The sequence below is a fragment of the Periophthalmus magnuspinnatus genome, chromosome 20, assembly GCF_009829125.3.
Source record: "Periophthalmus magnuspinnatus isolate fPerMag1 chromosome 20, fPerMag1.2.pri, whole genome shotgun sequence".
Lineage (NCBI taxonomy): Eukaryota > Metazoa > Chordata > Actinopteri > Gobiiformes > Gobiidae > Periophthalmus > Periophthalmus magnuspinnatus.
Window position 1 is genome coordinate 2,284,293 of NC_047145.1, and position 11,103 is coordinate 2,295,395.

At 40.0% G+C, this 11,103-nt stretch overlaps 1 protein-coding gene across 1 annotated transcript; it reads left to right on the forward strand.

The window, feature by feature from the left end:
* Positions 1 to 6,577: 6,577 nt before the first annotated feature.
* On the forward strand, positions 6,578 to 9,992 carry LOC117388645 (zinc finger protein ZFP2-like). The gene is made up of 3 exons (XM_055230091.1): positions 6,578 to 6,851; positions 7,921 to 8,041; positions 8,286 to 9,992. The coding sequence occupies exons 1-3, from the start codon at positions 6,659 to 6,661 to the stop codon at positions 9,895 to 9,897; spliced, it is 1,926 nt and encodes a 641-aa protein (XP_055086066.1). The 5' UTR covers positions 6,578 to 6,658; the 3' UTR covers positions 9,898 to 9,992.
* Positions 9,993 to 11,103: the final 1,111 nt, after the last annotated feature.

The following is an 11,103-nucleotide window of genomic DNA, read 5'->3' on the forward strand; positions in this document are numbered from 1 at the left end:
CTGTCATATAAATAAACAGTACAAGAGCCAGTCTTTTGAACGGCTCTTTGAAAAGAATGGATCCAAAAGATTCAGATCCCATCCTATTACTAGAATGTATAATGCAATAATCATGGAAATAAAGAAGAAAAATAAATGAAAAGTGTGTCCAAATGTCATTCTGATGCCACAAAATAGTTCTTAAGTGCAGAGCTAAACCAGGACTATAGCAGGATTAGAATGGGCCAAAATAAGTCTAAATTAGGACTAGATCATTCTCTCACCAACACCAATAATATAATACATAAAGTGAGTCTATCCTGGTTTTGTTTGCTCGTTTCACAGACTGAATCAGAGGTCTCTAGTGTTTCAAATGTTGTGTAACTTGTGTGTGTGTGTGTGTGTGTGTGTGTGTGTTTGTGTGTGTGTGTGTGTGTGTGTGTGTGTGGGGGTGTGTGTGTGTGTGTGTGTGTGTGTGTGTTGTTCTGCTCCTATTTAAAACCGTCTGCTCAGTCAAAGACCAACATGGCTCTTTGAATCCACCATTACTCACACAATGGAGACAATGGTGACTCATGGAGAAACATCAACATGAAGACTTGAGATTTGCAGACAGGAACTTGAAAACACAAACTAGAGATGGACCAATAGGGTTTTTTAATGGCCGATGGCAGAGAAACCAGTGGCCGAGATGCTCTACCGATATTTTTAGGTTAGATATGTAGGGCCGATTTAGATTATTTTCCCCAAAGTACATAATTTTAATTTATTACAAACTCACCCACGACCCTGTTTCAATACAAACTGGATAAGAGAGCAGTGTAGTCACATTTTGTGGAGTGTCCTCTTTGGACTAAAGTGTTCAAATGAAGCTTTATACATTTTTTAGTTAGTTGATGAGAACCAACCAAATATCAGCCTCTGGTGGAGATTTAAGCCGATATTCGAAATGCTAAAAGTGCAAATATCGGTCCAGTCTATCTCTAATGCAAATAGAAAATCCAAAGACCTTTCCTGACCGGCCAGTCCTTCGTGGCATGACAAACGACAAACTTAGTTGGGGCGGTCCAATCAAGCCACACATTTGTACCAATGGAAGACTCCTCTTGAATATTCTTGAATAACATTCAGAACAAAATTTATATTTACCTGAGATACACAAGAGTTCAGAGGTACACTTCTCTGAATGGTCAATACCCATCCAAAATTGAGGAGACAAGATACGGCTCCTGTCCCACACGTGTTGTGCTTTAAAGTGTGTGGTTTATGTTTGCCAGGCAACCAAAGACCTATTCTATTATTGTGAGATTAATTTCCCAGTTTCAACAATGACTCTTGCTATAATTGTAACAGAACCAATTTAGCAGCTCACTTCTAGCATAAAAATTTCTTTCAACTATATTAATTTAGACAGATGCCTTGTTTTGGAAATTACTGATCACAAAAAGGCACTATACAGCAAGTGTATATGTAATTCTGTATATTCTAAAATGTATTCTCACCTAGCTCTGTCACAGTAATCCGACATATCCTTCAATATATATTCAAAGGAACAAGAATTTTTTGGGATCAGTATTTATCATGGGACCTTTTTCTTTGTACCAGTGGGGAACTTTTTGTTATTTTTCTGTACTAGGTACATATTTGAGCTGTAGAGGATCAAATACGTAACTTCTATGACTCATTATAGATACAAAAGTACTTACATATTTAATTAATTAATTTGTTTATTGCAGTTTGTGTTTGTGTTAGTTTTCTTGGGATAATCCTGCTTTAGGAGGATTATGTCATAGTTTCAATATTACTGTTTACTTACTTCAGCCATACATCACACTTCAAAATGTGTGATTGTGACAGTCCTATTCTCACAAATTTAGCATAGATTGGTGGTTATGTGTCTGCATGGATAACAGTATCAGCATTTAGCGGTGAAATGTCTCCAGTGCACACCAAACATGTGTGAATCACCCTCTGGTCAGTAGGCGAAAGCGTAACCAACTGCACCACTCCTGCTGCATCATAAAGTAGCTTGGAGAAAATCCAGCCCAGCATCTGTACGCCCAAACGAAAAGTATTCTAACTTATAAACGTAACTTGAACCATGCATCAAATCAGTCAAGAATAACTGATAAAAATGCAGCGTAGCAGAGGGACTTGAAGCCTCCAAGGACACGAGGAAATGAGTGAAAACACTGCTGACTCTGCCTCTCCCATCAATCAACATGAATGAGGGATTTGGACCATTGATTGAGGGTTCCCGTAGGAGCCCATTCTTTGTGCTGATGTCAGAAACGCTTGTTATTGGCTGTGTAAACATCTTAGAGAGACACAGGAAGGTTAACAGCTCTGGTAACAACAATGTACAAAAGTCTTCCATGAATCAAAATGCAGAAATAACACGCGCTGACTTTTACATATTATTCCCAAACCGGATCACTGAGTTCCTGACAGTTTCTAAGATTTGATAAGAAAAAAATATTAATAGATCTCTCTCAAGTTCACTCAGGGAAAGTAGCTGCTTTGCCGTTTCAAATGTAATACTTCACTGCACCCTGTTGGCTCGTATAGAAAGTGCAGGAGCGTGTATCCCAAAGTGAACCCAGGAACAAGGAACACATATTATTTGAATAGCTTTGAGGCGTTCATAATTAGACATACAAATAAAAGTACTGCTGACCGCGGGCACCTTTTTACAATTACTACTTCACACTAGCTTCATGGTCATTTTATCACATTCAACCCGGGGATGTTTACATGAGAAATGGCCAGCCACATCTCATCAGCATATTTACTGATCAAATAAATACAAATGAAAAATGATAGTTTCCAAGCACAATCATTACAAAGAGAGAAGTCGGGGTCATATTTTGTATTGTTTAATAAACTTCATTGTAGAAGGGTGAATATGGTCCAGGTAATAATTTAACATTAGCATTTTGTCAACATTTAGAACAGACAATTTGATCATATTTGACAGAGCAACTTGAAAAAATACCATTAATTCTGCAATTGCATCTGGAAAAGAGTGACTGCTTCTAGTAATTTGTCAACTAAGATGTATTCAAAACAATTATGCAAAAAAACTATAGATTTGTATAATGCCACACATCATAGCAGTATTCATTCACTCTACGCTGGTGTTTTAACTTAAGTAGCCACAGCTGCCCTGGGGTAGACTGACAAAAACAGGGCTGCCAATCTGTGCCGTCGGCCCTTCAACCGCCACCAATCACTCACATGTCCAAGAGGGGTTTAGTGTCATGCAGCACTGTTGTTGAGTGAGTGGATGAACAGTATAAACACTCGAATCTAGTCTTAAGAAAACTTCTCTTCTCTCAAGTGTGTCCAACAGATACTTAAATCTGCATTACGTAACTTTTGTGATGAGTGCGCCACCTGCTTGTCTCCATAGAGATTTCACTGCTTTGCCTAAAATGTTCCACTGAATTGTATTAAACTTCTGTAGCTTACAGTTTCATATGTTTTTAATTGAAAAAAAAAATGCCTTGAGTAACATGTATTTTTACTGGAAGCATTGTCGCCTTTCCACAGATCTGACCTAGCATGGCATGGTCATAGCACCAATGACTTGTCTCCAGCAAGATATGGAACTTTAAAGGCATTTTTTCAATTAAGGCTGAGTTCTTCTCTCAAACAGAAAATACTCTGTTCCGCCTTGTGATGTCATGTGATAATACAGGAAGTGCTGCACTGTGACTTTAAGCTCCATACACCTTCACTAGAATCATTTAGATGATTTCAGACCTAGAATTGCCCATCTCTACTAAACAAAAGGTTAACTTGAAAACTATAACTACATGACATCACAATGTAGGACAGAGTGTTTTGAGCTTTACAGATGAGATGTAGCCTCCACAAACTAATGATGGAATGAGACAAAACACAACTCCGGGTATGTTTTTGAGGAAGTAACGACATTCGAACATGTCTACAAGCTCAAAAGAATCTATTTTGTATAATATCTCCACAGTTTCTCCACCTTTAACTAAATGAGACTTTCAACATTGACATAACCTTCTTTAACAGATGTGAGGCTTAGATTGCAGATTGAGAAAGAAAAAATAACTTGTTTAGACCCCAAATGGAGGTGTACATGTGGAGCAGCTGTGGAGCTCTGATCAATAACCCTGAGTAGTTAGACTGAGCAGCTTGTCTATGGGCTGTAAAAGTGTGCGGTGAATAAACCATGAGGAGACGGAGCCAAAACTCATTCAGTCTGAAAACGCCAGACATTTGTGCACTGGTGCTTTAAACCGAAAGGCCGTGCTGTGGCAAGAATTAAACAGCTCTCCTCCTCCAGAGTCTAACCAGCGCTATCACCTTCATTTGACCCCGATTCAACATTACGAGATTCAAATACTAAGAATTCAAAGCAGTGAAAAATAGCTTACCTGCGATCAATCAACATACATAAAGGAGAAGCCAGTGGGTCAGTACAGCAGAAGCACAATTTCACAAAGGCCAATAACAAATCAAGCTGTCAACATGGCCAGCCCAGCCTATAAGTGGACTAAGCGGCCGCTTAGGACACCGAGGACACAAGAGGGCCCCCAATGTGGCTACCCACATTGCAGTTTGTGTGTTAAACATGTGTGAATGAAACAAAACACAACTCCAGGTCTGTTTGTGATGAGGAAACAACATTATAACAGATCTGAATCTAGTGTCATACGGGGCCTTTAACACTAGGCCTAATTCAAATCATATGGTTACAAACACGACATTTGACTGTTATTAACAACAGCATACAAAATACTGACCAGTCACTTGAATATTTGAAGGATGCTTCTTACCAGAGCAGCTTGAGCTGAGATAAAGGCAGGTCTGAGCTGGAACATGGGCTGGAGGAGAGTGTGTGATATCTGCAAACACAAACCAAGCAGTCAGGATCTCTCCATGTGTCACCCAAGAACTTATATCACACCCCCAAGTACTTATATCACACCCCAAGTACTTATATCACACCCCCAAGTACTTATATCACACCCCAAGTACTTATATCACACCCCCAAGTACTTATATCACACCCCAAGTACTTATATCACACCCCCAAGTACTTATATCACACCCACAAGTACTTATATCACACCCACAAGTACTTATATCACACCCCCAAGTACTTATATCACACCCACAAGTACTTATATCACACCCACAAGTACTTATATCACACCCACAAGTACTTATATCACTCATTCAAAGTCCAAACACCCCCACAAGACTCACTCAAACTCCAAACTGGAGCCACACTGCTGGGGCCGTGCACACTGCTGGGGCTGGGGCTGTGCACACTGCTGAGGCTGGGGCCGTGCACACTGATGGGGCCGTGCACACTGCTGGGGCTGGGGCCGTGCACACTGATGGGGCCGTGCACACTGCTGGGGCTGGGGCCGTGCACACTGCTGGGGCTGGTGGAGCTGTATCTGTATGTGTATGTGAGGCCTCTGTGAGAGGACCAGTCTGACCCAGGACCTGAAACAAACAGGACAGAGCGCAGAGGGTTCACAATCTGTAATGCACGTTTAACCAGATCAAATACTCATGTTACTGTGATTGGGTAGATGTTTGGAGTACTTTATATTTTGCAGCAACATTACGCAGGGGGTGTTTTATACGTATCTCTATGGTTGAATGTTCAGCAGTTACTATGGTGATACTATGCACACATTAGCAAACACTGTCAAAAAAGTTTTAAGGTTATCTGACAACTCATGAAAAAACACAATCTCCATAAAATTTTCAGCAGCCTGTGATGAATACAAGTGTTCATGGTCCTGTTTAGGAGTTTGATTTTTAACAAAAAGGTGAGAGGACCTAACTGAAAAACTGTTGGCAGATCCTAGGAAGTTTATGACGGTAACTCTACATGTGAGAGACTTGTTTCACAGAACAAATCAGCTCATCTGTTGTAGTTCCATCTAAACTATCTTTTTTGGTCAGATTTTGTTCAAATTAAGTCTAACAAGCCTCAAACAGAGCAGTGCCTACTGTTAGCATCACACCATCAGGGAATGTTGATGACATCAGCTGCACAGTATCATTTGTTCTTAGTTGAGTAGATGTTTAAACCTGTACCTGTACTTATTAGTCAAGTAACTTAGCTTACTTGAATACAGTTTTTCTGTTCAATTTCTACCTATGTAGGGCTGAACAAATTGGGGATTTTTTTTATGTTTTAATAATATAAATCTGTTCAAAGTTCATATTTTAAACACATCCAGAGGAACTGACAAAAAGACAGAAATCTGAACTGACAAACTAATACAAGAATCACATTTCAGAACATGTAAGCTATATCATTGGCCTGATTGTAGACAGCAGAGGATTAAGCCACAAAATGAAGCTATTCCCTGAATCTCTGATCAGACAGACAGAATATTCAAAGGCTCAAGACTCATTAAAACACATTATTTGCGCTCTTGAGTATTAGCATAGCATAAAGCTCCAACAGAGGCCAATATTTAGTTTAGGCTCAATAATAATGTCCAGTTGCAGATGTGATCTAAACGTCCCTCTACTGCAGTACCACGGGCGACCAGTGTGCGGCAGCAACACGCCACCGGTAGCACCGGAAATAGCTAGTTTTTACCAAGACAACCAGCTAGGAGGGAAAAGAGAGAGAAAACAGAAAAAGTGACAAAACCAAACGGTTTGTAAAATGTCCAGAGGCCAAAATCTGAGAGCTTTGGTGGAGGAGCGTCTGACTGCGGCTGCTGAAGACATATATGTGCTGTTTGAAAGAATCACAACAGAATATGAGGAGGAACTGTGTCGCTGCAAACAGGAGAACGAGAGAAAGCAACGGCTCCTGGACTCGACTCTGAGCCCGAGAGTCGTGCTGACCAGAGCCGGTAAGTCTAATGTGTCCAAGCCACGTGTTAAAGCGTCTCTGTGAAATGAGGAGAAAAAGGAAATGTCTATATGAACAGAACTTGTAGAACTTTAGAGCTCGGGAAGTTAAAAACAACACAAATGTGCCGTACGTCCATAGACACGCATTAGCAACAACAATACAAGTATAAAAGAGCCGTGTAACAGCCCGATAAGCTGCTGCTAAACACATCCATCACATTATAGTATGTGAACACTTTTGAATGAACGCTAAGGTTTGTATTTAGCATCTTCAAACCTCCATTGGTTTAACATTAGGGGAACTGAATGGGAAACTGATTCAATGACCTAGTCATACTTGTATACAGTATTACTGAAGTTATTTTATTTCCTATGGTAATATTTTATATCTTATGTGAAAATGAAAGTGAATGTGTTGGGAATGTAATTTACCAATTTAAATGTCATGGGAATTGCAAAGATAGCTAGACTAGCTAGAGGCTTGATGTTCAAAAATAATAAAACACACATTAATATAGCAATTATGAAGGAGCTGTTCAGTGTCTGTTTACCTCATTTTCATGCTTTGTTCTGTAATGCCTGAGCACTGAGGAGGTGCTTTTATTGATCTATGACAGCTCTGTTGAACAGATGTGGCATTTAACCTGCATAAAATGAAATAATTTATACTGAGTCACATTGCTGTTTGTTTTTGTTTTTTTTTTATTCTGATAGCTCAAGTGGAAACAAGGAAATACAGTTACCTTATTTGCTGTTAAAAGATCAAAATGATCCCACACAGAGGAATTTTGTTGACATAGAAGGGGAAGGTTTTTTTTTTTTTATTTCTTTGGAAGGGTCATTTTCTTTTTTTTTTTTTTTTTTAATAGTGATTCACCCCATTGACAGATGCAGATGCTTTTAAACACAGTTTGGCGAGTCGGAGACGAGCGAAACAGCAGCAATAGCAGACTTATTCTTAAAGCAACACGCACATTGGGGCTTTGCTCTATAAGCTCTATAAGCTGTTGCTGGATCCATCACTATTATGTGTAATCCTCATCTTTGTTTGCCCATTGTCTCCTGCAGGTGTCCACATGTCCTCTCTTAGTCCTGGTTTCACTCTGAAACAGGAAATCCCAGAGACTCCACAGATTAAAGAGGAGACAGAAGAAGAGCACATCAAACAGGAGGAAGAGGAGCTGCACATGTGAGTCCCATCACTTTCAATATGGTTTATTATAAAATATGATCTGATTAAAAATACGTCTGAATTCAGGGACATTTAAGAATAGCCAGAAGTATAAAGTGCTGATTGAATCCCATATACAGGGTTAGCAGGTTTTATACATAAGAATACTTTATGTAGACACAGAGACTGACTTGTCCTCAGAGGGCAATTGTTCCAAACGTTCTGTTTTTGATTTATGAAGATTTTATTTGATTTTATTCAGGTCTGTCCCTGAGTCCAATGATGGCTGTGTGAAAACAGAAGAGTCCTCACTGCCTCAACGAAAAGAAACTGATCACAGAGCGGACATGCAGGGAGAGGACATCAACTCAGAGACATGTGTCTACAGAGAGAACACGCAGGGAGAGGACATCAATTCAGAGACATGTGTCCACAGAGAGGACACACAGGGAGAAAATATCAGCTCAGAGACACTTGTTCACAGAGAGGGGACACAGGGAAAGGGCATCGGCTCAGAGACACATGTCCACCCCGAGACTGAAGGAGACAGGGAGCAGCACTCTTCTGACATTGACCGTGATGAAGACTGGCGTGCTCCAATCGACTTTTCAGCTGCACAGATGGAGACAGAGGCAGATGGAGACCTCTACAACCACGTCCAGATCAGAGCAAAAAGCACCACTGCACCAAACTCAGGTCTATTCCCCAAACACAAGTCTGCACCAGAGACCAGAGCCACAGTGGACAATGGGGACATGTCAGGAACAGCCGAAAGACCTGCAGGGGAGAAACACCAGTTCTCTGTTGGTAAAAAGAGATTTGACTTAAAAAACAATTTAGAAAGAGTTGATAGAAGAGAGAAACCTTACAGCTGTTCTGTCTGTGAGAAAGCATTTACTCAAAAGATTCATCTGACACTACACATGAGAACACACACAGGAGACAAACCTTACAGCTGTTCTGTCTGTGAGAAAGCATTTACTCAAAAGATTACTCTCACACTACACATGAGAACACACACAGGAGACAAACCTTACAGCTGTTCTATTTGTGAAAAAGCATTTACTCGAAAGAATCGTCTCACAGGCCACATGAGAACACACACAGGCGACAAACCTTACAGCTGTTCTGTCTGTGTGAAAACATTTAATCTAAAGAGTAATCTCATAAAACACATGAGAACTCACACGGGTGACAAACCTTACAACTGTTCTGTTTGTGAAACAGCATTTACTCAAAAGAGTCATCTCACAGACCACATGAGAACACACACAACAGACAAACCTTACAGCTGTTCTGTTTGTAAAAAATCATTTACTCAAAAGATTCATCTCACACAGCACTTGAGAACACACACAGGAGACAAACCTTACAGCTGTTCTGTCTGTGAGAAAGCATTTTCTCAAAAGATTCATCTCACACAACACTTTAGAACACACACAGGAGACAAACCTTACAGCTGTTCTGTCTGTGAGAAAGCATTTACTCAAAAGATTACTCTTACACTACACATGAGAACACACACTGGAGACAAACCTTACAGCTGTTCTGTCTGTGAGAAAGCATTTACTCTTAAGGGTCATCTCAGAGACCACATGAGAACACACACGGGAGACAAACCATACAGCTGTTCTGTCTGTGAGAAAGCATTTACTCGAAAGAGTTATCTCCCAAAGCACATGAGAACACACACAGGAGACAAGCCTTACAGCTGTTCTGTCTGTGAGAAAGCATTTAGTCTAAAGTGTACTCTCAGAAATCACATGAGAACACACACAGGAGACAAACCTTACAGTTGTTCTGTCTGTAATAAACAATTTACCTACAGCAGTGTTCTGAAAAAACATATGAGAACTCACTCACAAGAGAAATAGGTTGAACAGAGGGTGACTGAAAATGAGAATGATATTCTGCTATAGTTATAATGCTATAGTATATTGTACTGTTAAGAAAATAAATGTTTGTGCTTAATATCTGTGTAATGACTGAGCCTATTCACTTTAAACTGAAGCACCTTATGTAATATTGTTATGTTTGTGGAGCCACGGTTGACCAACAACTACATTTCTAGTTTGAAATGTGTATAGTTTATATCCATTATACTCTCTTTCTCTCTCTCTCTTCCACTCTCATGGCACACACTCAAATACGGGCATAAAACTTTCCCTCTCTCTTAAAAAGGGGGAAAGCTGAGGATCCATCCTGAACAGATGCCACTTCAGCTCCTCTCGATGTGGGAGATCTACTCTGAGCTCCTCCTGTGTGACCGAGCTCCTCAGCCTGTTTCTAAGGCCAAATGACATGCTGGAAGTTTTCATCTAGTCACACGTGGGCAGAGGTGTAGAGTATCCAAAACATGTAAGTAAGAGTAACGTTACTTCAAAATAATATTACTCAAGTAGAAGTACCAAGTAGTAGTAAGAGGAGAAAAGTATCTGAGAAAATGACTACTCAAGTAAAAGTAACTGACAAAACATTAAATAAAATACAAAATCTGGAATTTCAATGGACAGAAACAAAAATAAGACAAACTAAATCATGTCTGAAGGAGCTGCAAGAAACTTGTGGAATTTCCAATAGTAAAACCTTTAAAAAGTGCAAAATCAACAGAGAAGTTGTCTTGAATCAAAGAGTCTGATAATTGTGCACAAATGAGTCAATAAACCAAACAGCTGATGTCCCTAATAGTGTCGTCTCGCCCTCAGCTCACAAATGAACATATAGTGTATTTATACCATCAAAACAAAAGTACCAGTTTAGTCTAGTCCAAGTGGCTCAAGGCCGCTCTACGCAGCCAACAAGAGATAAACCCGTGCATAACAAGATGTGGTATTACGAAGGTTGGGTTAAAGAGATCCATAACAATACAAGAGGAACAAGAGACTGAAACATAAAGTCAAAAGGGTTTAGTGAGTTCCACACAGGTAAAATGAACAATGAAGCAACTGACTCTCTGGAAAGGACAGGTGGAACGCCCTGAGACGTGCCTGGTGACAGTTTTTATAGTGTCTCCCAATGTGTTTGTGTGTGTGTGTGTGTGTGTGTATGTGTGCTTCTTCTGGTCTGCACAGCGCCCTTGT